The sequence below is a fragment of the Neurospora tetrasperma genome, assembly GCF_000213175.1.
Source record: "Neurospora tetrasperma FGSC 2508 unplaced genomic scaffold NEUTE1scaffold_5, whole genome shotgun sequence".
In the NCBI taxonomy this organism is placed as follows: domain Eukaryota; kingdom Fungi; phylum Ascomycota; class Sordariomycetes; order Sordariales; family Sordariaceae; genus Neurospora; species Neurospora tetrasperma.
In genome coordinates, this window is record NW_009799103.1 from 3,321,389 (window position 1) to 3,345,833 (window position 24,445).

Genomic DNA, 24,445 nt, shown 5'->3' on the forward strand with positions numbered 1-24,445 from the left:
AACCCAAGAACAATGCCCAACGAGATTTCCACCTCCAACAACGACCAAGCTCTCCCAAGGACAGAAACACAAACAGCCAAGTCATCACCTACCTACACCATCCCCGAAGGCGAATTCTGCGTTTTCGGAAAAGTTAGTCCATCCTACCTTACATCACCACACTAAAAAGAAAACCTCATTAAACACAACGAACACAGGTCTACGCCCACCCCCAACACGCCTCCGCCCTTGCTCGCGTCTACGAAGAAACCACCCGTCTCGCTGCCTCCGAGCCAGGCGTGATTTATTACAGCATTTCCCAGGAACCAGCAGACGCCGACGCAGGAGGTAGCGGGAAAGAAGGAGGAGGAGGAGGGGAGGAGAGGTCAAGGGTCTTTTATTTTTTTGAGCAGTACACGGGGAGGGAAGCGTTTGAGGCGCATAATCGACAGCCGATCATTAGGAAGTTGTTGGAGGAGGATAAGTATATTGAGAGGGTGGAGGATGTGGTTTTTGCGAAGCCGCTGAAGGGTGTTGGGCCTGTTGGGCCTGCTGGGAAGTGAGTGGAGTGGGGGAGTGGGAATAAACTGAACAGGAACCATCTAAAGTGTGATGTCCAGTGTTGGGGGAAGATGTCAAGATAAGGTGAAGAGCTGACGAGAAGTGTGGCCGTGACGAGTGTTGAGAGGAGGAAAGAGTTGATGATGAAACTATAGAGGTACACAGGAGGTAAGGTCTCTACCATAGGTCTTTCCTCGCATTTAGTTGTTTGAGAGTACAAGTCCCGCCTAGCACCTTTTCTCTCTTGCCAAGATGAGGGTTTCTTGATTGGCATTGCACTCGAGGTTGAGGATTTCGGGTACAGTACAGTACCATGGAAGCACTGGCTCTTCATGAGCATCATATGTGAAGGCCAACACTCAGGTTTCGCCGGCAAACGCCTTCAATGACCACAGCGGTGGTAACGTTTTTATATTCCTGGGAATGGATCAAGCATCTTGATGACCAGCATGTACACTAGTACCAAATGAAATCACGATAAGGTACCATAGGTGGTGTTCTGCTCCTTCCCAATTCCGCCGTTGCTTCCCCGCACTTTACCAGATATGCCTTGAGCCTTCCACCATCAAATCCATTCAGGCCGTTGCTGATCACTATCTATCCATTCCAGACCCAACTTCGAATGCATGTAACGTAGGACACAACCGGAGACTGTGTTCAAGATTCGGAGCTTAGTTCCCTCCATTTGCGGGGAACGGTTTCATCAAGATTGAGGATGTCTCTCTTTGGCACCCCCGCATTCTTATCCCTTGCGCACTTCTCAAGCATCCGGCGGCTGTCAGATGTGCATATCACGCTGCTCATGTGGCTTGCCCATCGAACATACAGGCCCAGCAGACAAATGTGAGTTTAATCGTCACTCGACGATACCCTCATCCCAACTCTTCATCCGAATAATGCCTTTGCCTGCAGTCAAGTTGTGGTCAACAAAGTCGCCGAACTCTAATGAGCTGTTGCTGCAACAACCATGCAGCCCCCAAGACCAACCGTGGAGATCGCCGAGGATGTCGACGGCGGCACCAAGCGACGCGTGTCGAGTCATGACCCAGAAAAGATCCAGTCGAGCGCCGGCACAACCCACAAGTTCAGCGAACAGATCCCACATGAGATGCTCGAAGAACTGGCTCCCAACGGGGAGGGCGACTACATCTGCGAAAAGATCGACAACATGACCGAGGAGGAGGCCATCGCCATCGTTCAGGAATCCGTGAGGTTCCATGCCGACGACTGGAACTTTCCCTCGGAAATGCGAGAGCGTATGAAGCGCCTGCTTGAAGGCCCCAAAGCGTACGGAGAATTTTACGACCGGGACCTGCGAATCGATGCCACTCTGATGCGCTATTCGTCTCCTTATCCCGGGGTTCGCGCGGTCCAAGAGTTGAAAGATGATCCGAGTGTGCCGATTGAGACTATCAGGGCATACTTCTTGGGCGTGGCGTGGGCGATCATTGGAACTTTTATGTCTACCTTCTTTAACAGCAGATTTCCGTCTATCGGTATGTTGGATGTTGTCTCTAGGACTCACTCTTCCTTCAAGATTTGAACACTGGGACTGATTACATCTGGCAGGTCTTAGTGGGTCGGTTATCCAGATCTTGTTATTTCCATGTGCCAAGTTTCTAGAATGGGTGCTCCCCGATTGGGGCATAACGGTCTTTGGTGTTCGTCACTCGCTCAACCCAGGACCGTGGACGTTCAAGGAGCAGATGTTTTCCACAATTTGCTACAATATTGCCATCTACACCACCAACTCATATGGAATGGTACGTTTTCGGTATAGTGATTGGGATGATGTAGGCTGACTTGGCTGGACAGATTTTGGTGCAAAGGCTGGATGTCTACTACGGACTAAAATTTGTCAACTTCGGATACCAACTCATGTTAACGCTTTTTGTCCAGCTCATGGGCATGGGATTTGCTGGATATCTACGAAGATTCAGTGTTTACCCGGTCAAGGCGCTATGGCCGACAATCCTTCCCACAATCGCCATGAACCGAGCTCTGACAAGACCGGAACCGAAAGAAAACATCTATGGATGGACCGTTTCCCGTTACCGCTTCTTTTATATATGTACTCTGTCAATGGCTATATACTACTGGTTTCCAGGCTATCTGTTCACTGCGCTTTCAACGTTCAACTGGATGACTTGGATAGCCCCAGATTCCGTTGTCCTCTCCCTTTTGACCGGCTCAATCACAGGTTTGGGATTGTTCAACCCCATCACTACGTTTGACTGGAACGTTGCCACAAGCTCGTACGCCGCACTATCCCAGCCTTTCTTCGCCACTTGTACCATGTACTTTGGCGGCATTCTCGGCGGTCTCATCATTTTGGGCATATACTATAAGAACATGAACTATACAGCTTTTCTACCCATCAACTCCAGCTCTGCATTTGCCAACGATGGGACGTCGTATCAGGTTCAGAAGGTGGTGGTCAACAACCGACTGGATCAAACCAAGTACCAGAACTATTCACCACCGTTTTACTCGGCTGGATATATCCTGACTGTAGGGGCAAACTTTTGCTTCTACCCAGTGTAAGTCAATCCTTTTTCAGAAAGCCCATTATCTTGATCTGATCATTGTTTCACTGTTAGCTACTTTTTTTATATCATGGTCAACCAATGGAAGACTATCGGCCAAGCCTATGTAGACTTTTACCATGGTTTGCGGTACGGAAAGGGCAACTATGAGAACGCAATGGATATTCACAGCAGACTTATGGCTCAGTACCCCGAGGTTCCGGATTGGTGGTTCCTCATCATCCTGGTGGGCGCCATTGTCGTATCCGTCATCTTTCTCAAGATTTATCCACTCAATACCCCGATCTGGCTCGTGTTTCTCGTCATTGGGATCAACCTAGTCTTTGCCGTGCCGTTATCGTTCCTCTCGGCAACGACTGGCACGAACCTCGGTCTGGGTGCATTGATCCAGGTGATTACCGGATTCTTGCTACCTGGCAATACCAACGCCTTTCTGTTTGCGCAGACACTAGGGTCCTGGGCTCTCGCGGGGTATGGCGACAACATGGTCCAAGACCTGAAGATGGGACACTATGTGCGAATTCCGCCCCGAGCCGTGTTTCGAAGTCAAATCGGGACCATCATCATTACCGTCTTTGTCGCTGTCGGGACCCAAGACTTTATCATGACCAACGTCAAGGGGCTTTGCACCCCCAACCAGCCTTCCCGCTTTACCTGCGCCAACGACGGGAATCCCCTCTACGCCAGCTCTCTGATGTGGGGCCTGCTCGGGTCGGACCGCATGTTCAACTCGCTCTACCCGCTGTTCAAGTGGTGCTTTCTCATCGGGACTTGCATCGCCCTAGTTTTCCTTTTTGGACAAACATACGGCCCCCGCTACCTCCCCGGCGTCAAAGACCAGCTCCGCCAGCGTCTCTCTTGGCGGATGTTTTCCCTGCTGGACCGCACATTGTTCCCTTTTGTGGCGTCTCTTCTCTGGCTGAACCCTATCCTCGTCATCCAGGGCGTGCAGCACTGGGCGCCGAGTAACATGAGTTACAAGACGCCCGGGTTCATTCTGTCGTATGTGTTTATGTACTGGATGCCGAAGCACCGGTTGGCGTGGTGGGAAAAGTACAATTACGTCTTGTCGGCGGCCTTGACGGCTGGGGTGGCGGTCAGCGGGCTGATTATCTTTTTTGCGGTCGGGTATAATCCGAAGAGGCTGGAGTGGTGGGGGAACACGGTGAGTGGGGCGGGGGTGGACGGGAGAGGGACGGGCATCTTGGAGATTCCCAAGGATAGAGGGTATTTTGGGCCGGAGAAGGGGACGTTTCCTTAGAGTAGATTTTTTTCTGATCTTTTTGATTTCTTCACGTTGGAGGAACTCTCAAGAACTCTCATGATGGGAGTGAAAGGTCAGTCATTATAGGGGGTTGGGCGTGGTTAGTATCTTTGATCAAGGGTTACGGTCCACAGTGGCGAACCACGGCGGCCGGAATGGTGCTGGGAAAGGGTCCAGTTTCAAGTTTTGACCTTATTTAAAGAAACAGATCGACAGTTCTAGGCTTGTATGTATTTGGCCTGTTTCATGACTGCACAATGTACGTCAGCTAGTCCCACATTGGAGTTGAAGATTTCGGGCGGTGAGCCGGATTTCCAGGACATGGCCCCTTCTTCGGATGGCTTTGGTTTTCTCTGAATGGGTCGGCTTTCTGCAGGGACCATGCCCATTGTAGGAACCCATTTTTGGGGTGGAAATTGACGTTGCCGATGTGCCGTTGCGGTGGTTAAGGTTTGTTTCCATTCCTGAAGTTCATTACATAGGATAGTTGCTGACGTATGTATTGGCGGGTTCGTGAACGATTCAGCACAGCGAGATATACTTCACTCTGTTCAACCACCCGACTTGTTGACTACTGCAAATACTGGATTCTCGGAGAAAGAAAAGAGTTCCTGACGAGGTTGGTTACGAGGCCCGTCATCCTGCGGCGCCGTCTGGGCTGAGCTGTTCGCTAGTGGGGCACACTCTGTTCTCTACAGCTTTGCGGTGCTGTGATTGGGCCAACCCCCCGGATTTTGGGGCTGAAGGTGCATGTAAGTCGATGCTTCAAGGCGTACCTTACATAAGTACGGTGAAGAAAAGACGCAGAGAAGTTTTCTATATCTTTGTTGGTTCCCTTTGGTTTGCCCGACTTTGTAGAGAAGACCTTTTTGAATCCTTCATTGATCTATTACAAGTATAAGAGAAGAAGAGACCTGGGAAAAGTACAACGGCACAACTGAAACCCGGCCCAGGCACCGCAGCTTAGGTTCCTGAACGTTGGTTGGATCTGCGTATCCACATTTCACTTCGGACGAACCAGTCGACCCCACCCACCTTTTGCGCATCCTCCCCAGCGCGTATTGTTCAGCCTTCACCTTTTTCAAGTTTCTTTTTGTTTCGACGAATCGAGGAACACAAGGCGACGAGAAGCATCGGTGTTGGAAAAGACTTGGATCGGTCTTCTCTCGCCCCTCTCGTGGTTGGGTTGCAGCGACAGAGCTTCGAAACCAGGAACCATCTGCGCATCGACGTCATAGCAGTCATCAGGGTCCTTGAGAGCTGACGCGAGGAACCTGTTGTTGACCGCCAGACCCAGACGAGGCAACCTCTAAAAAGGTCGAACGGAAACCCCAAAAAATAAGCAAAAGAAAAAAGAAGGGCGACACAACGCGAAGCCAAGCAACGTGAGCGACAACCAGAGAAACGGGGCAAGCAACCCTCAGGGCTTCTCTCAAGGCTCAAAGCAGTTTGTCAGTCCCGATTGGCAGAGCGAGCGCCGTCAGTCACCAGACACATACGGGCATATACCATAACCTTTCACGCGCCCCAAACCAGTTCTGAATTCCCGAAATTCCTGCGACTGTTTGCGACCTTCCACTTTCGAATCGCGCCCTTCAATTTCATTATAAACCCCCGTCGTATCTCCTCGTAACGAGGATTTTCCGAATCGCCAACTCTCTCTCTACACCCGTCTTCGACCAAATCCACTGCTGAAAGAGCAGAACACAACCAAAAGATGCTCTTTGCAATGATGTTCGCCTTTTGGCGATTCCTCGAAATCATCACCTTGGTAAGCATCATCCATTCCTTCCCCAAAACAAATCCCAACAACGATCTAGTCTAACCCTTCTTGTCTGAAGATACCAACAATGGGCATGCTCGCCTACTTCGTCGACGGCTACGTCAAAGCCAACCAGCTCACGCCCACCTACATCCTCATCCTCTTCATCGTCTCCGTCCTCGCGCTGGCCTGGTGCATCGCCACGCTTTTCACCTACCACCGCTCCTCCACCAACGCGCAATTCGTCTCCTTTGTCGACCTCGCTTTCGTCGGCGCCTTCATCGCCGCCGTCTTTTACCTACGCTGGATCGGCAACGTGAACTGCACCTCGGTCGACCGGGGCAACCCGTACTTTGTCGACTTGGGCGCTGTCGGGTCTGCCAACTTTAATACGTTCCGCATCAATATCAATAAGACGTGCGCCATGTTGAAAGCATGCTTCGCTTTTGGTATCATGAATTGCATCTTCTTCTTTATTACCAGTCTGTTGGCGTGGATTCATGGTGGACATACCGCACGGGGCGAGAGAGTTTACACGAGGAAGACGACGACTCATCACCATCATCATCACGGTGGACATGGGAGGAGGAGTCATAGTGGGAGCCATAGTCGCAGCAGGAGGTCAAGGTCGCATTCGAGGTCGTATGTTTAGGAGAGATGGGACATTGTTTGTGAGGTTTGGGAGCATGTTGTAAGGGAGGAGCAGTGGCAGGTGCCATTCCTTTGGATCAACGAGAAGGACGATTACCGCCTACGGAAAACTTGCAGAAAGTTGCTGGCGTTGGCCAACTACGTTGTTGAAGGGTTGGATGATGCACATGTTTCTTCAGGAAAGATGATGATGATGATAATGGATGGAGATACGGAAGGAAGGTTAAAGGGAGCTGCGCTCCTCTGCGAACCTGGGTTTTTATGACTGTAATGATTGCCATGTACATAACTTGATGACGATGATGATGATGATGAGAAGAGGAATCACGTACGGCAGATAGTAAGCTTCTCCTTATATAGAATAAACGGCCAGTGGCCAACGCTTTTTGTACCCACTGACCCCTTGGGTTGGGTGGCGTGACACACTCGCGCGTCAGGAAAAAGGGCTTTCTTATTCAAAAGGTGTAAGATCGAAGATCTGATTCTTTTTCCGGGGTTGGTGTTTACGTTCAGTGTTGACTTTGGTTCTTGTCAAGATAGAGAGTGAGAACCTAAGCCGAGTCACGGATCACACCCCCGAGTGCTACTGTAAGTTTTGACTGATGCACGCTCATGACAATGGGGGGTTGGCCATCATCAACCTCGGTTCTTTATAAAAGGAGAAGACTGGAACCCTTCGCTAGGTATGTACTGTACCACCAACCTTCCCTTCATCATTTATAATCTCGCTGAATACAACGAAGGACAGAGGCAGTTCAGTAACCGATATCAGCGACAGCATTTGTCGAATACGACATATACATCCTAAGCAGCAACTCCCGACGGCTCATAACAATGGGCGCCACACTCTCACAGCCATACATCCCCATGCTCCCAAGGAGCATCAAAAGCAAGTCCAAACGCCCCAGATACCTGTTTCGCCTTCCAATCCGGTGGAAAAAGAAAAGAACTCTTCCAGAAATCCACGCTCCCTTGCCCAACCCAGGCCACCATGACCATCGAGAGGAATCCCGCGAGTCAAAGCTCTACGATGGTAGTAGCGCCGAGGGTGAGGAGAGTTCTCCCTCCCACCAGTCCCTCCCTATTACGTCTGCCAACGACAAGCCCTTACCAAAACTACCTCTGGAAGCAGTTTTCCCTGCGGCTCAATTACCTAATCAACAGGCGCAACTCAATTTCTCTAGCGACCGTCCAGCCAAAGTCATGCAATCCATCAACGCTTCTGTTGAAGACATCAACCAAGAGGACGATAATGAGGATGTCTCAGACTCAGACTCAGACTTTTCACCAGAGATAGAGAGACCGCACACCCCACCGCCCTGGGACACTTCCCTTTCCGGGTACGGCTCCGTCCTCGAGATTTCCCGTCCGTTCAGAGCCAGACGCGTGTTTGAGCACCCGCTTGTCGAGGGACACTTTTTGGGAAGCTATAAGGGGGATGACCTTATTGGTGGTGGTGGTAGGGGGCCGATAGCAGCTGAGGAGAAGAGGAGGGTGTGGAGGGTGTGGGAGTCAACAAACGAAAAAGGAAAAGGGGAAGGGGAAGGGAAAGGGGAAGAAAGAGGGAAAGGGAAAAGGAAATACAATGGAGTGGACGATGAATGGAAGGAGGTGGGGATAAAGAGTGAAAGACAACAAAAGGCGATAGAAGGAAGGGAAAGGGAAAGAGGAAAGAAGAGAACAAAGACAAGAAGAATGTCCGAGTGGAAAAAGTGGAAGCCTTTACCTAGATATCCAGCTTGCACGGGAGTTGCTCAGAGGGCTACGTCTAGTACGTGGGCTGATACTGCTGCTACTGGTGACAGCGACAGCGCATGGAGAGAGGTTTTTGTTGAGCAGGCGGAAGACCAGGAATATCATGGAGGAGATGAGGAAGAGAAGGAAGACGATGAGGACGAGGATCTGGAGAAGGCAATCAAGAGGTTCCTGGAGATCAAGATCCCAGTTGACTTGAGCAGTTTACGGCGGTTGAGAATCAGTCTTGCGGGAACTGCCGGGGAACATACCACGACTGGTGAGAGTGGGACTGGAGAAACTGCGGGAGGGAAGGCAGAAAAGGAACATTTAGATGGGGAGCAAGGCCAGTTATCACCAGTCGACTCCTTGATGTTCACGGACACGGACATCGAGGGCTTTGAGTTTTTGATTGAAGAGGAGGACGAAGGAGGTGGGACATGGGATTCGGGAACAGTTGTGGGAGTGACAAGCGGAAGGGTTGAAGGAAAAGGTGGAGCCTGCAAGATGGATGGGCTAATTGGTGGTTTTGCAGGAGGAGATGCATCCAGAGCAGAAGTATCTGAAGAAGATTCTGACCACAACTTGACAGTGAGGACGGCTTTCAGCGTTACTCAAAGATTGAGTCGGTGGAAGGAAAGGGTATAATGAGAGAAGAGAAATGAGGTGATGGATTGAGCTCAACAACATGGGGGTTTGGGAAAGGAGAGACTGCGGTTAGAGCCAGAACCAACCAAGAATAAGAAAGAATGAGAATAGAAGAGGGAAGAATCACCGACAAAAAGTAAGAGAAACGCAGGGCAAACATCCATCCCTCTATGGCCTGCCCAATCAAGGTACCTAATAACCAATCAAGCCTTGTCTTTTCTCTGGTCAATTTAGTTACAACAAATCCAATGCCACCGTCCCAGACTGACCGAACCGGCGATGGTATTTATTGTGACAAGGATGGGTTCGGGGAATATGACCTCCCGCTTTTACGCACCCCCCATCTGAAGATCAACTCTTCCCTGTCGCCACCTTGCCCAAAAATACCACGTTTCTTACGGCAGGAAAAGACGCTACTGAATGAGACGCAGGAACAGCCCGACGCTATAGACCAACCATTTAATGCTACCTATCGTTCCCGTCACAACAGCACCATGTGGAGGCCCGAGATGCATCCCACCTTTGTTGTAAGTCCGATGGACGGCTTGGACGACGACATCTTAGCGCAGCTTTAACCTTTGACTAAGAACAAATGAATAGGAAGCTGTAAGAAAAAGTAAGTATCTCGTGATGAATTACTACATACCATACCCCACAACCAAGCTCTATGCGTGCGGATCAATCCAGCACCATGAGTGGCAGGGTCTTGAACAGTGGGTGAGGTGGTACAGGTCTAAAATGCAAGGTCAGTAACCCATGTGTGAGACAACCCTTGAGGAATGACTTTACCAAAGATAGGTACCTAGAGGTATGAAGACGAGTAGTAGTCGCCATGCCCAGTAGATCGTTCATATCCTATCCATAGGTATATTTCAGATGCTTCAACTTCTTTTCATCCCTTCAAGCTGACAAACCACGACGACAACATAAAGCATGATGAGGTGGTTCACATCATCATCAATCCTAGCCCTATCCCTGGCAGCAGCCACTCTTTTACTTCCATGCTTCCGTTAACGACCCCAACGGCTGCTCAACCACCACCATCTCCAAGGAAAAGAGTGGATCAGACTTCAAAAGCCCACCGAGCAAGCAGACAACGATAGGTACCAACGTCGCCTCTCTCTCTCTCCAAGATCTTCACCGCGGCCCGGCAAGAAAGTTGTTTCGGTCGCCGACGTCTTCAACGATGGCAACCACCAGATCACCACCGACTCCGACTCCTCCTCCGGGCGCAAGCGCTGGCAACACACCTCGCTCGGATTTTAACGACGAGGACACGACCAAGTGGGTGCCTGCCGCAGGGAATTACCTCGACGGCCAATGCGCTTGACGCGGGCACCTACGAGGGCATCAACGGCTGGATCGTGAGCTGGTACCGCGATGATGACAAAAGCGTGCGCGTCACTTTTGTGAATCGCGCCCGGGATACCTATCGCCATGCACTGCTCGTGTATCCGCATGCGTCCGACAACTTTAGAGAGGTGCCGGTGCATGCGGGCGGTATTATGTGGTATGGAAACACCTTGTGGGTCTTGGATACGTATAATGGTATCAGGGTCTTGTCTTTGACTTGACCAATATCTGGCAAGTTGGATCTGGCGATGATGTTGGCAAGGTCTCTAGCGGTGTCTACTCGGCTGCTGGTTACAAATATGTAATTCCCCAGATCAGGTCAGTCGTTTTCTCATCATTCTATGTCATTTCCTACCTAGGTATAATACTCCCGCACTGACATTTACCACTCTCATATCATGCAGATGGTACAAATGGTCCTCCTCCTTCAAGTTCCGGCACTCCTACATGGCCCTGGACCGCACCACCACCCCCGACAGTCTCATCGTGGGCGAGTACCAGACCTCGACTTCGGACCCTATCCGTCTGGTGCGGTACGAGCTCGACTACACCACTCGCCGGCTCAAGACCGACAGCAGCGGCGGTGTTTCCAAGGCCGTCTGGGCCTATTGCGTCAACATTGAGCGCATGCAGGGCGCCGTGTCGGCGAACGGCAAGTTCTACCTCTCGCGAAGCAACGGGGCATCCAAGGGCGATCTCTGGGCCTGGGTTCCCGGCGCCGCGGCGAAGAAGAATGCCGGCTTTTACCCCAGAAGTCCCGAAGATCTGAGCTACGACAAGAGGAATGGCGGGCGTCTGTATACCGTGACGGAGGCCGAGGGCGTGAGGTATATCATTAACTCGCCTGTTAACAGTGTCAGCTTTTAGTTGGGTCCGCAGGCGTCCGAGAACAATCGGACAGAATCCGATAAGGAGATGGGTGTGGGAGATCGGCTGGCGGTTACGTCCAAGAAAACGAGGGAGGGTTTTTGAGCGCCCTTTTCTTTTTTTTCTTTTTTCTTTTTATGGAAAATTCATACATACCTCTAAATCCGGTTTCAGTATTGCACATTGCTCATGTGTATGTGTTTGAGATAGGTCATCATCTTCCGTCATCTCTTCTTTGCTTGCCCATCAAAGTCACATATATTAAGCGCATTATCCCTCCTTACCCACATCCCTCAACTCAACCTCCCCATACATCCCCTGCCGCAGCGTAACCTTCATCCCCATCGCAGCTTCATTCCTCAATCCCACCCTTTCTGCCTGACAAATCTTCGCCTTGCTCTCCTGATCAAGTCCATGTGCTATCGCCGCCAAAGCGTCCTCTTTCCAAGGGTCCACGCCGTACATGCGGGTCTGCCAAATTGTAAGCCCAAGATAAAGCGCGCTCGCCACCATGACCGCCACAGGAACGGTGACGAATGGCCAACGGATGCAGAAACGGAACTCCCATTTCTTCGTGTCGCTCTCCATTACCCATACCCCCTCTTTCTCGCGGATCCAGGCTGTCATACTACGGGCGACGTTGTCGAAAGTGATGCTGAGATTGGTTGATTTGGCGATGGCTCCGGCGACGGGGTTACCGTAACCTATATCGGCTGTGGTTGGATAAATCAGTGGCTCGGGAGCAAGGACGTGGGTGAACCAGTCGATTGTGGAGGCTAGGGATATTTGGGTGATGTTGAAGTAGGGGAGGCGGTTGGAAACCGTAGTAGCACCAGAGTCATCATGTTCCCCAGGGTCAAGACTGGGGTGTGTAGCCAGGAGTAAATCAGATCGCGGAAAATCCCAGAGCGTTCCATGTGAATCTGGGCGGACTGGACTGCTTAGTGTGTGGTTGAAGGGATGCATCCATCTTTCTCTTTGATCTTCTGTAGAGATGTTGCTTTCCAGAAATCCATCTTGAGGCAACAGTGACGGATGTGACCACTCGTCCCACGAGTCAAGAACGGATTCATGGAGTATGCCCTTACTAACGCTCGAATTGTATTGATTGACGCAGAAGGATAAACCGCATTCCATGGCGAGTGGAAACGTCGTATTCCAAGGCGAAAGGTTGTTGACAAATTCCGGTGTAGACTGGATGATTCTGAAAACAACAAAGGTGGTAGTGAAGTTGGCAAAGAATATCGACTCGGACCGGTTGGCTATGACTTGGACAACGGTTTGATTTGGTGATATCAAGCTGATGAGTTGATCCGCATTTCCCTTTGCCCGCCTGTGTATTGGACTTTCTGTGGGAACTGGATATGCATTCCTCGGCGGCTTTGCGTCGTCCCGATTGAGAATTTCCAAGCCGTATGGCAACATATATTGTGTATATGTGCTCCCTCCCCCGGGCACTTGCTCTCTTCGAATATGATCTGACACATTGATGCAACGGCTGCAAACTGCCAATGAGTCGAAAATCCGGAATGTGCAGTTACCGGTGTCGCAAAAGAAGGATGACTGGTAAGGGTCTATGAAGGCCAACGACTTGTTGACAAATCCATCGTAGACGGCAAGCGTCAAGCCAAAGTCCGCTGTCAGTGCCCTTTCCTGGAAGACCACCGTGTCGGGTCCCATCGAGCCATTTTCGTTCGTCAAAGTAATCTGTTTTCCTGTTATCTGTTCTTGACCTACACAGATCCTGTTTGATGCCCGAATCTTGGCCCTTGAGCTTCCTATGAGTGGAACCTCGTATCCAGATGTGTCGACTATGGCTTGGACGAAGGGGTCGTATCCGAACATTGCAACCGTTACTAGAGCGCCGAGCGAGGCGAGATGTCTATAAGATCATTTTGTTAGCAGCTGAAGGGCAGGTGAATCAACTGAATGGCCCTACAACCCTCACAAGAAACTCAAACTTACCGATACTTGAGCTTCCAGAGCAGCTATAAACTTCCCAAAGGCCCTCTACTTGCTTCATCGAAGGTTCTGAAGACCAGAACGTCGTCTTCTCTTTGAGAAAACCAATTCCACTTTGCCTGCCCCAGACAGGGCGTGATGGCGAAGGCAAGAGAGGTGCGAGAAATCTGTGCCAGGGTCGATATGATTGTGCCCAGTGACAGGTAGAGGGGCCACGATTCCAAGGGCTTGCCGTCGAAGAAGTAAAGAATACCCAGTGTCAACGCCAGGGAGAAACAGCTGAGTGTCATTGCTGCTAGCTCCCAGAACCAGGAGGATCCCCATCGTTGCCATGGGGAGTACTGGGACAGTCGCGTGTTGGTTTGCAGAATTCTCCGAGGAATGACTTTTTGCGGTATGATGCAGTCCTGGTGCGCTTCATATTGGCCGAGTGGGAGACGGTCCTGGGTAGAGAATTCTGGGGACAGCGGAGTAGAGTCGGATGGTTCATATGTCGAAGTGTGTGGATTCATGTCTCTAGTGGTGTTTGCAAGCAAAGACCAAGGGAATATGCAAGAGAATATGAAAACGACTTGAAATGAGAAGTGCGAATAAGAGGGGAGCGTTCAAATACAGATTCACTCACCAAGACTGGTTAAACTGGAACATGCCCAGCAGGCTATGCGCACCCTGCTTGGTATGAACCGTTGTGCAACGTCTTACATGGCCACACTGCTCGTGTCTCACGAGGAAGAGATCTGATGGGCTCGTTGGTTGAGGGTGTCGATCGCCTTGTGTCACACACCAAACATCGGTGGTGTTAGACAATACCGAGGACTCACAAGGTCCGAAGTTTGGCAGGACCCAAATGTCAGAAATGATCGGCCACGCGACATACCGACTGTATGATGAAACGAAATAGAAGATGTGGCACCAGGTTGAGCGCTGCCAGCCGGGATGGACGCATACTTGCCTCTGAACGAGGATTCCATAACAGATGAAAACGAGGGTTTTTCTGACGATGGTATCGTAGTTCTGACAGACAGATATCATATGTAGCCGGTACCAGATTCGAATGAAAATGGTGACAGAATGGTGGTGGAAGGAAAATTGGATACTCACCTCTACATGGACTGCAATGAACTTTCAGCGCGGTCTTCTGTTTCAAGAGAGGCACCCACGGTACCACTCATGATTGCTGTTTCCTTTCTTGATAGCCCCGCGACTTGCAAGTTGTATGCTGGAAACTGGCAGGAGTGAGGCAAAGTTGTCAAGAAAAGGAAAGAACATATCAAGAAGAAATGGGGTCATTGTCAACCTAGCGCCTATCCGACTCATCGCCCTCCCTCCACTCACTGAATATCGCGGATACCAAAGGCCGAGTTCCTGCATGATTTGACGATGGTAGAAAGGAGCGGAAGCTTGGCTATTTGTTTTTCAAGCACGAATGACACGATCGCTAAACGTGCTACGTAAGGGATGACTCCCCCGAACCCCCTACTTAAGCTCAAGAGGCAGCGGTACCGCCTCATCCACAGTCTTCACCTCGTGACCCCAAACCATGGGCTTTTCTACCCTTTCTCTTTGACGGGCCTTGGCCATCACCTGGCGCGCCAGCAAAATTGCTTGATTGCCTTCGCTTACCAGGCTTCGCTGGAGCTCATCCATCTTGTGCCGTAGGGTGTCGATCGGCTGATCTTTGTTTTCGGCAAGAAGCTTGGATAGGCCGACTGCGTCTTTGATTGCGTGATTTGCACCTTCCCCGCGAGCTGTCCACAACAAAAGAAGAAGAAAAGAAAACCTGGTTAGCTCTCCCTCTCGGTGGTTTGAACTTGCAACAAGTGGTTGTAGGAGAAGATTTGAGCAGAGATGAGGGGACTTACCCGGTGTCATCGGATGAGCGGCATCCCCGATCAAAATGACCCTATTGACTGGAGGGATATCCTCTATCAGAGCATCGTACCATGCCTGGAGGATACCATTGTTAGTGACCGGATAATTTCCCTCAACTCTCAATCACGATCGACATACCACCACCTTCTTCAAGCCATCCACCTCCGTTTTTTCCACCGTGACCCTGAACTTGGGATCCAGCGCCTGGACTCTCTCCTTCGACTTCCGCAGCCTCTCTTCTGCCGTGCCCGTCTTGACCCAGTGATCATCGCCCACTTCTCGACTTTCCACCATCATCCAGTAGTAGTCTCCGTAGGATCCATCGTCGCTGACGCGGTTGAGACCGCTGAAGAGGACAAAGTCCGGACCATACGCGACGTAGCACGAATAAGCCAGTTGGAGCTGACTCTCCATATCGGCACGATTAAGCCGACACTCGCCCATGGTGAGTGTCGAAGAGGTTGAGATCTCCAAGACCTCCGAGTTTGGTTTCCGGAGGATGTGTGGTCGGACTATGTTGATAGTCAGCCATTTCACTGCCCACTCCCGTTTCATCATCATCACATAATCATGCAAGCAAGCAAACAATGAATGGGGAAAAAAACAAACCAGCACTAAAAGTCCCATCAGCCCCCACGAGAATAGTCCCCTCCGCGTGAGTCCCATCCTCAAACCAAACCGTCACCTTATCCTCCCCCTCCTCAATCCTCTGTGCCCGTTTTCCCCACTGGATATCCAGATCGCGAGCCAAAGCCTGCCTCAGCCGTAACCTGTGGGCTCGCAAGCAAGGCGTCTCCGGGCTATCTGTCACGTACCCTGCCCGCCCATCCGGAAAGAACATGGCTAGGCATGATGGCAGCTGGAGAGGAAGGAGGTGACATGATGACCGGACGGATGAAAAGACTTCATCAGGAAGAGAGCCACCAAAGAGCTTTTCTGGACTGCACAGTACCGCGTATGTATGTCAGTTTCTATAAAAGACATGCATGACCACTTATGGAAGTCAGCGCAGGGGTGGTGGTGAGTGTTTACTCGTGAAGTCCAACGGCGTATCCTTGGCCTCTTGCTTTGGCGCTGGCGTCACGCTCAAAAATCTGGAAGCTGATGCCCTGCTTGCGAAGACCTTGGGCAAGTGTTAAACCACCAAGGCCGGCGCCTATGATTAAGACGTGCAACTCGCTGTTCATGGTGTAAGGAACTGTTTGTGCTTGCAAAGAACGGTGAGAAACCGGGTTGAGAGAGAGTGATGCTGAGCGTGGTGAGAATCCGTGTCAGGCCCAGCCCGGCGCTTTCTATGTATGGAATCCAGCTCCGACACTCATATCCACCTCGGCTTCCCGGATACCTACCCCTCCTTCGAATCCACCGGCGATCCATACCGTGCAGTGCCCTCCAGTAGGATCGTGCAACATTTGTTGGGATCGTTGGTTTGCTGCAGTAGCATCATATCGCTTGTAACCGTGTGTGCCTGTATCCGAACTGCCCCTCACCGACGGTGTAACCATTCAACACCGATGGATACCCTGTCTGTCCATTTTACCTGCACTGGAATAGCCACGTGGCTCACCCTATAAGACCGAAAGGTAGTACAAGATTTGATATCTACCAAAAGAAAAAAAAAATAGAAAAAACCTGAAGAAGAAAAAAAAGGAACAAATTGGTGAGCTTGAGATAAGCGGTGGGAAGATCCCTTCAGTGTAACGAAAGCCTTGACATTCTTTTGTGTTCCCAACATCGTCTAACTGCCGTCGCTTGAACAGAAACACGCATAATGACGACCGCCCGCCTTGTAAATAACATCTTCATGCTAGAGTTGACCCATGAACCCCCCACTTTGGTAAAATCGCATCTGGTGCTCTCGCAGGTCCGCCCAGCTCCTGAGTTCCATCTCTTCATCCTGCGGAGTCATGGTCCCGTCACCCCGGTCCGTGTTCCCTGGTCCAGTCTTCTCCAGCCTCATGAGAATGTCTAGAAAGCGGGTGAGAGGCTCTTGGGCCTTGGTGGCCATGGGCCCCTTCCTTCCAGGAGCATCGTGGACGAGAGTGGAAGCCACCTGACGAACCTTATTGATGAAGGATGCGCCATTGGGCTCCATGTTGCGTTGAGAGATGGAAGCCAGCACGACAAGGAGATTCTGGACAATCAGCTCACGCTCGGATGTCATGTTCTCGTCAATAGGATCAGATAACTCCTCTGTAGCAGCGTGTAGGGCAGCAGCGGCAACGCTCTTATTACTATCATGGGAAACTCCATTGCTGCCGTTGACGCCATTCTCCACGGCCGTGACGGCAGCATATGCTTGTGCTGCTTGATGGCGGGTATGTTCGCGATGGGCATCGCGAAGATTTAGGTAGCGTTCGACGAAGTATGAGCGTGTCGCGACCTGCGACGCATATATATTTGCCTTTTGGATCTCATATTGAAGCAGACGACGACCATGATCGTTATTGACGATATGTTGGATGTCTGAGGCCGGCTGATGTGCAGGATAGGCGGGTGGGCAGTACTGGAATCCACTGTCGCTAAGAGCGCTACGCGACGCCGGAATTCGAGATAGCTCACTCAGGCTTGTTGGCATACCGTCGGCGGGATTGCTGTCCAAGTCCAGAGTGAGTTCTGGGGGCATGCCTTCCATGACCTGCTTCACAGCTTGCACGCAATCCTGTAACATGACCTTTTGATCCTGAAAGGGTAGTGTTGAGAGGCCGTATGATAACTCGATGCTGACCAACGGGTTCATGGTCATATAAATCTTTATGGCCTGAACGAAGCCAGTCAGACGTGACACGACAGACGGGGGCTGCACCAGGATTTGGGAGGGCAGAATGAACTCGTCGTCCACCTCAACGGGGAAATCGGGATACGGCTCGGCAGGTGTCGGTGGGGGGAACACTACATCGCCACTGGGCCCGCCGAGCTGCATCATTGAGCGGACACCCAGAAACAGGACCCAGAAGACACGCTTGCCGATCTGGTCCTGTACATGATCGAAGGCAGGGCCCCGGTAGGTGACTGCAAAAAAGTCACGCTGTTTATGGTACCCCAGTTCTCTGATGATGTTGCAAGTTTCTGACATGAAGCGGCGACACACCTTCCATTGCAAAGTGTAAGCAGCAGCCAAGCCGAGGAGATAGCTGGTGACTGCGTCGTAAACCGTCATGTCTTCTCGGTTATAAAAGTGAGAACCACGGGCTTCCATGGCCACCTGGCGGCATCGGTCGACGAGATAAATGGCCTTGGGGAACAGATTCAGGCCATGCTGTGACTTGAAATGCAACCGTGCGGTCCTGGGAAAGGAGGCAACCAGGCAGCCTACCATGCTGGCGAGTAGGGCCAGAAACTCGCGGCTCTTTTGGTCTTCGCGGTTGGCCAGTTGCTGACGGAAGGTAGGCTCGTGGGGGAAGGGCGTCAAGGGGTGGATATAGGTGAAGAAGTCGTCAACGAGGAGCACCAAGACGGACCATGGGGCTATCGATTCGGCATCGAGCATAGTCTGAGTCTGCCCATGCGCCTCTGCGTGGTGGCCGCCTCGCGGGTTGCCAGCGATGGAAATCAAAGTCTGGGCGGCGTTGTGAGGCTGTGCATGGTGGCCCATGTTGTTTGGCAAGGCAGGTTCGAGTCGCGGACGCTTCGCTGCTCTGGCAGCCTCTGCATGCCTATTGGGAGGACCTCGACGCCTCATTTCCCGGTTAAAGGTACAGTCGACCTGAAGATCGCGACATGGCCGACAAGGATGAGTCTCATCACACTACAACATGAGAGCAAAAGGTCAGCTCTATGATATAGGCACGTAAGAGATCTGGATAGCCCGGCTTTACCTTGACTTTCCTTGAGCTGCACAGGTCACACGCCCTCCGCAGGCGGGTGGTCTTGGACTGGGGTTTCGGCGTGGTAGCGGAGGCTGGAGAAGGTGTCTGAGAGGCCATTGGAAGTGCCTGTGTATACATGGCCGCTGCTTCAGGCGGATATGATTGAGGGTTTGCAACGTTGCCTGGCTCTATGGATGGTTGTGGTGCTTGACCAACGGCGTCGGGAGCAACTACAATGGCAGATTGAAGGGCTTGGTGGTCATCATGGTTGGCAGAGGCATGATGATGGGCGGCAGCGGCAGTGGCAGCTGCTGCAAGGACGGTGGGGTGAGCATCGACATTGAATGACGGCAAAGATATTGTCGAGGATTCTTGTTGTGGTTGTGGTTGTGGTTGTGGTTGTGTTGGAGGAGGAGGAGGAGGTAGTTGATGGTCAGTCGATTGGTGTTGTTGATGGGTTGGGGGGTGCAAGTGCCCGCCGTGGTGCTCTGTGGAGACAGCGCTTGTAGCTGTAGCACTACCGGCAGCCGTCGAGGTAGATGTCAAGTTGGGTGGTCTTGATTCTGGAGTTGCCTGCTGGTGATCAGAATAGTGACCAGTCGAGTGACCAGTTACTATGTTTGATAGCCTTGCTGCTGTCGCATTACCAGCGGTAGTAGCAGTCGTGGCATTTATATTCGTGGTAGTGGATGGAGATGTTGTCAATGGGGGGAGTGGAGGTTGTGTTATCGACATTCTGGACGAGGGGACGGGACCTGCCAACGGAGCTGGAGACGGGACCTGGCTTGTGACTCGGTACATACATACACTAGAATCCGTCGTGAATGAATTGCGTCGATGTGTGGGAAGGTGAAAGGGCTCCACAAGAGCTCTCCCTCATAAGAACAGCGGATGATAGGCCCTGCTCGTCCATGACAAAATTGAAGAGACGGGCATTTAACCGTGGTCTTGGCGGGCCATCAGCCAATTGCGCCAAGCGAAAGATCACACGAATATCGACAGAGTGGCGCTACTTCTCATAGCTCCAAAGTACACAAGACTGCTATAAATCTATCTGGTTTCAGGAAAAGAGAAGTAAAAGTATAAAAACAACCGATGTACCTCGAATCCATGTATTAGTGATGACGTATTCTGTAAATTATCACGACTATCCTAGAGGTATTTAGCCAGCCAATTAGGTCAGCAATTCAATCAGGAACGAATGCCACGTGACTTGACCGGAACAAGCCGACCATTCATTATGATCTTTGCAGTTCTCCACATAACAGCCTCTCACATTGGTCAATTCCTGCTCATTCACAACTGTTCCTTCCAATGTCACTTCCTGTCGTCCTCGCGGTTGCAATATCGACTCTCAATTGTCTTCAAAATGAGCTCTTAACAGTTGGTGATAATGGGGCAGTCCATTTAACCTCACGTCGCCGTTATCGGCCATCTTCAAGACCAATACAAGGGTCCCAGTACACGTACAAACTGAGCGATGCACTGGCGGACTTGACCCCGACAAGGATAAACCCCAGAAGCCCAGACTCCTCCTCCAGAGACCGAGGCAACTTAAGCATTGAACCAGGGCAACCAATTGTCTTCATCCAAGGGTGGGATCAACGGAACGAACCCCGGGCTGTTCACGGTTACGATCCCGCCTTTCCGCTCTTCGAAAAGACCGTGAGAAGCCGACTCTTCCTGTTCCGTCTGCGGATGAACAGACAGGACCTGGCAAAATTGCACCACGTCGTAGTGTAACATGCTGCCCACCGTCGTCCTCTTGATGGAAGCGAATCCCGATCTCACGAGGTCCCGTCGTACTCGGTCTGCCGGCAGTTACCGAATGAGGGTTAGGGTTCCTTTGAGTCACTCAGCTACATATCCATTCAAACGCCCCGGAAGCAGTCCCTGGACCCCTGATGGCGCCCCGATGCTCCTCCCCCATCCCCTTGCTCACATCCCATCGAATGTCAACTCCTTGTGATGGCTTCCACTTCTCAGCCGGCACTAGGCTGTCGACCACCAATGAGTCGTCAATCTCATTGCGACCTTTGAGTCATGGCAATCAGCCGCAAACCAACGGGTAGACCGACCGACGATCTCAAAGTCAACAGTCCAATTTCATCACAGATTCTTGCTTCTTCGTCTCGCCGAGACCGGGCACGATTACGGTAGCCTATCCACACTAGTCTTCCTGGGCAAGCATCTGTGGGGGTGGACCCCCACTACCTCTACCTCCATATCCTACCCCCACCGAAAGACCAACAGCTCGACGGTAGTACCAGACCGAGGGAGGTCAAGTTCTTGAACTCATCAACATTGAAAATACAGGAATACATATCCAGGAAATCCGAGGCGTGGATGGCAATTACCAAACACAGCTAGATACACCACCATCTCCACATCGATCCACGATATACATACAGTACTCTCTCCTATCGACAGAGCGGTTGCACTACACTACACCTTGGTGATCAGTATTGTAGGTACATCACCCCCCGGTACAGGACTTGTGCCGCACATGGACATTCAGGGAATATTTTAGCGAACGGAGCAACGCCGCTCTGTCTTATTGGTTAGACAAAAGTGGTCTGCATTAGACATAAGGCGCGTCGAATCCTCAAACCCCACCTCCACCAGTCTTCTCGTTTTCTGTATCGTCTACACACCACGGCCAGCCCTTTTCGTCACCTACGGATCCGGCGCTACCATCAGGACTACATACGTACGAGTCAGCAACCGGTGGCCTAGAGAAGGCTTGACGGACCATTAAAGGCTGGTACAACTCATCTTCCATTCGTTCCGCCCCGGGCCCCATTCCGAATCAAGCAAGTGGCTTTTGCAAAACGTCTCAAAGGAGCCTTCAACCCTCTTACCAAGTACTCGCAAACTGGACTATTGCACGCCTCCGACTTTCTGGAAGCCCGCGAGAAGCAGACAACTTTTGTTTCAACCTAGAGATTGGTGCCCTTCGACTGCTGATTCATGCCTTGGCCCGCTTCGAGTTCGTCAGACCTGGCCCGTCGGTTACCGGATCCGGCCTGCGCCATGGTTAGCTCGGGAGCCATCCATTCCAAAGAGGAATGGGAGACGTGGAAGAAAACAATTACACATCTGTACCTGTCCGAGAAGAGAAAGCTCCGAGATGTGAGGGAGATCATGATACAGAAACATGGGTTTCGCGCGACGTGAGTGGAGATCCCAAGTTTTACACACACCTGAACCACCACGGTATGCAATGGCTGGCGGAGTCTGACTTGCAGTTACCAATGTAGCATACACCAGTACAAGATCAGACTCCAGCAATGGGGCCTCGAGAAGAACAACAAGGTAAGACAAGCAAGTTCCGGCTGGTACGGGTAATCATGGCCCAGCTTTGCTCACGCGGACGCTTTGTTCCCTAGGAGAGTGACATGAGATATATGTCGGCCAAGGCCGCTCAGAGAGCTGCTCAGGGCAAAAAGTCAGCCTTTCGCGTTAGGGGCAGAGACATATCACAAGCTGAGCTCGACCGATACTGGCATCGCAAGCATCATGGCCATCAAAAAGGTTCTTCTGCAGGGATCGGAGAAGACATTGACCTGTCCTCCATGCCGGAAGAAATCGAGTGCTACACGCCTGTGAGCAGTCGTCCAAGCTCTCCAACTCCGCCCGGTCTGGACCCCCCACAGCCGCCCGAGGCGATCTACCGGGATTCCGCCGTTGTGCCCAACCAGTCTGGCGGGACACCTATTGACACGCCTGTCTATATCGCGACACCCCCAGCAGCGCTGATATCACCACCCCGAACAGAGCTGGTCAGCCCTACGAGTGTCAAACCAATCAAATCACGACCTGAATCACCTCCCGAAATTCTGCTCCTACGACAGCAACAGCGGCGGAAACCACCAAATGTGAAGACGGAGGAGGAGTCGCCCGAGAGCAGTCCCGACAACTGGCGCCGTAAGCGCAAACTTACCGATTTACACCCACTCACACCACCAGGACACCTCCTCTCGGTTCAGACGGTGGTAACAGGCACGCGGAACTTTTACGTCCGTTTCGTGCACTCGCAGGTAGACGCATCGGACGTGGTCAAGCAGCCGCCGCACTGGAACCTGCGGCGGTTCTACGAACTCGCCCTTTCCGTATCTGCGCAGCTCTCCCTGCCTCAATGGAACGACCAGCGCGACAGCATCGTGACGCTCTACAACGACACGCTCGACCAGATCCGGCCCATCATCACGCCCGACCCGAACCCGTTGCTGCTGACGTGCATCTTCCAAATCTGCTGCCGCTTCTGGCAGGACGGCAAGGCGCAGGCGCTGCACTACCTCCTGAGCTACATCCGGCACGAGGTCGGCCAGATCCACGGCAAGTCCCATCCGCTGTACGTCATCTGCGGCTCCCTGTTGCGCAGCCCCGAGGTGCTCTCGGACCTGGTCGTCACTGGTCTCCGCTGGGCGGTTAACGGGCTGGCGGAACGGCTAGGCGAAGAACACCCGCAGACGCTGGCGGCAGCGCGCGGACTGTACTCGGCCTATTACGCACAGGGTGACATGGTTTCAGCGAAGCGGTACATGGTTGCGGCCGTCGAGCTTGAGGAGAAGTTCCACCCGCAAGACATTCACGGCAGGCTGGACTTGTTGTTCAAGGTCATTCATTGCGAGCTGGGCATGAACGACATTACATCGGCGCTGGAGAACCTCAGAATCGTTGAGAACACGATCGATAGTCTGTCGGCCGCGGCCGATTGGCGGGTGCGCATGTGCTATTTGAGGGCGAAGGGCGAGTTGTTGAGGCAGCAGGGAGACCCAAAAGCAGTCGATGTGCTCGATGAGCAGCTGAGGTTGGCGAGGGAGAGCAGCCCGTTGCAGCATGGGTGGTGGGCGGTGGTGTCGGCGGAGAAACACCTGGCGTTTGCGAAAAGGTCGGTTAGGACGCAGGATAGGATGGTGCCCTACCTGGTCCCTTGCTGACGGCTTCTTTCATATCCCCCCCGGTTCCTTGGCTGGTGGATGGGTGGCTCAGGAGGAGAAATAATTTCTTGTTTTGTTCTTTGTGTTGTGTTTTCCTTCTTTTATGGAAAGAGCGGAGGAGTTTTGAGGAGTTGGGACTTGGCTTACGATGAAGAGGTGGTCACTTGGGTAGAACCTTTACATATGTCGTTTTGCTGATGTTTGTCGCTCGGTGGTTTGTCGGAGAGTCGGAGAAGGTCGATCCTGCACCAAACTTCTGTAAGGAACGGGAAAGGTGGGGACGGCTCCAGGCTTACGTAACGGGCGCAATAATTGCAAGGGAGACGGTATTTTTACTCGGGACGACGAAGATGGACGCGAGCTGATACCTTCAAGGGAACTACCTACCTTCCTACCTTTGATATGATCCCTACCTCTACAGTTGATTATTTACCAAATGAATTATCAGTCAAGAAAAATTCGGAACGTCGACGCCGAAACGTTACCTACCTAGG

At 51.8% G+C, this 24,445-nt stretch overlaps 10 protein-coding genes across 10 annotated transcripts; 6 read left to right on the forward strand and 4 right to left on the reverse strand.

The window, feature by feature from the left end:
* Positions 1-12: 12 nt before the first annotated feature.
* NEUTE1DRAFT_140064 (uncharacterized protein) lies at positions 13-542 on the forward strand (the record flags this gene model as incomplete). Its single annotated transcript, XM_009855312.1, has 2 exons — positions 13-132; positions 198-542. The coding sequence occupies 2 exons, from the start codon at positions 13-15 to the stop codon at positions 540-542; spliced, it is 465 nt and encodes a 154-aa protein (XP_009853614.1).
* Positions 543-1,708: 1,166 nt separating this feature from the next.
* On the forward strand, positions 1,709-4,347 carry NEUTE1DRAFT_124177 (uncharacterized protein; the record flags this gene model as incomplete). The annotated part of the gene is made up of 4 exons (XM_009855313.1): positions 1,709-2,036; positions 2,110-2,303; positions 2,356-3,080; positions 3,141-4,347. The coding sequence occupies 4 exons, from the start codon at positions 1,709-1,711 to the stop codon at positions 4,345-4,347; spliced, it is 2,454 nt and encodes an 817-aa protein (XP_009853615.1).
* Positions 4,348-5,402: 1,055 nt separating this feature from the next.
* NEUTE1DRAFT_117930 (uncharacterized protein) lies at positions 5,403-5,875 on the reverse strand (the record flags this gene model as incomplete). The annotated part of the gene is made up of 1 exon (XM_009855314.1): positions 5,403-5,875. The coding sequence occupies one exon, from the start codon at positions 5,593-5,595 to the stop codon at positions 5,416-5,418; it is 180 nt and encodes a 59-aa protein (XP_009853616.1).
* Positions 5,876-6,082: 207 nt separating this feature from the next.
* NEUTE1DRAFT_124178 (uncharacterized protein) lies at positions 6,083-6,764 on the forward strand (the record flags this gene model as incomplete). Its single annotated transcript, XM_009855315.1, has 2 exons — positions 6,083-6,121; positions 6,192-6,764. The coding sequence occupies 2 exons, from the start codon at positions 6,083-6,085 to the stop codon at positions 6,762-6,764; spliced, it is 612 nt and encodes a 203-aa protein (XP_009853617.1).
* Positions 6,765-7,597: 833 nt separating this feature from the next.
* On the forward strand, positions 7,598-9,145 carry NEUTE1DRAFT_46663 (uncharacterized protein; the record flags this gene model as incomplete). The annotated part of the gene is made up of 1 exon (XM_009854438.1): positions 7,598-9,145. The coding sequence occupies one exon, from the start codon at positions 7,598-7,600 to the stop codon at positions 9,143-9,145; it is 1,548 nt and encodes a 515-aa protein (XP_009852740.1).
* A 2,375-nt stretch (positions 9,146-11,520) lies between these two features.
* NEUTE1DRAFT_124179 (uncharacterized protein) lies at positions 11,521-14,298 on the reverse strand (the record flags this gene model as incomplete). Its single annotated transcript, XM_009855316.1, has 3 exons — positions 11,521-13,221; positions 13,362-13,742; positions 14,205-14,298. 3 exons carry the CDS (start codon positions 14,296-14,298, stop codon positions 11,636-11,638), a joined length of 2,061 nt encoding a protein of 686 aa, XP_009853618.1.
* A 300-nt stretch (positions 14,299-14,598) lies between these two features.
* Positions 14,599-16,437, reverse strand: NEUTE1DRAFT_86536 (uncharacterized protein; the record flags this gene model as incomplete). The annotated part of the gene is made up of 6 exons (XM_009855317.1): positions 14,599-15,075; positions 15,190-15,274; positions 15,338-15,711; positions 15,809-15,957; positions 16,015-16,140; positions 16,232-16,437. The coding sequence occupies 6 exons, from the start codon at positions 16,384-16,386 to the stop codon at positions 14,804-14,806; spliced, it is 1,161 nt and encodes a 386-aa protein (XP_009853619.1).
* A 569-nt stretch (positions 16,438-17,006) lies between these two features.
* Positions 17,007-19,743, reverse strand: NEUTE1DRAFT_67858 (uncharacterized protein; the record flags this gene model as incomplete). Its single annotated transcript, XM_009855318.2, has 3 exons — positions 17,007-18,176; positions 18,291-18,947; positions 19,018-19,743. The coding sequence occupies 3 exons, from the start codon at positions 19,741-19,743 to the stop codon at positions 17,007-17,009; spliced, it is 2,553 nt and encodes an 850-aa protein (XP_009853620.1).
* Positions 19,744-22,041: 2,298 nt separating this feature from the next.
* NEUTE1DRAFT_86541 (uncharacterized protein) lies at positions 22,042-23,951 on the forward strand (the record flags this gene model as incomplete). The annotated part of the gene is made up of 3 exons (XM_009855319.1): positions 22,042-22,181; positions 22,269-22,323; positions 22,398-23,951. 3 exons carry the CDS (start codon positions 22,042-22,044, stop codon positions 23,949-23,951), a joined length of 1,749 nt encoding a protein of 582 aa, XP_009853621.1.
* A 197-nt stretch (positions 23,952-24,148) lies between these two features.
* Positions 24,149-24,316, forward strand: NEUTE1DRAFT_103246 (uncharacterized protein; the record flags this gene model as incomplete). The annotated part of the gene is made up of 1 exon (XM_009855320.1): positions 24,149-24,316. The coding sequence occupies one exon, from the start codon at positions 24,149-24,151 to the stop codon at positions 24,314-24,316; it is 168 nt and encodes a 55-aa protein (XP_009853622.1).
* Between the last annotated feature and the right edge of the window lie 129 nt (positions 24,317-24,445).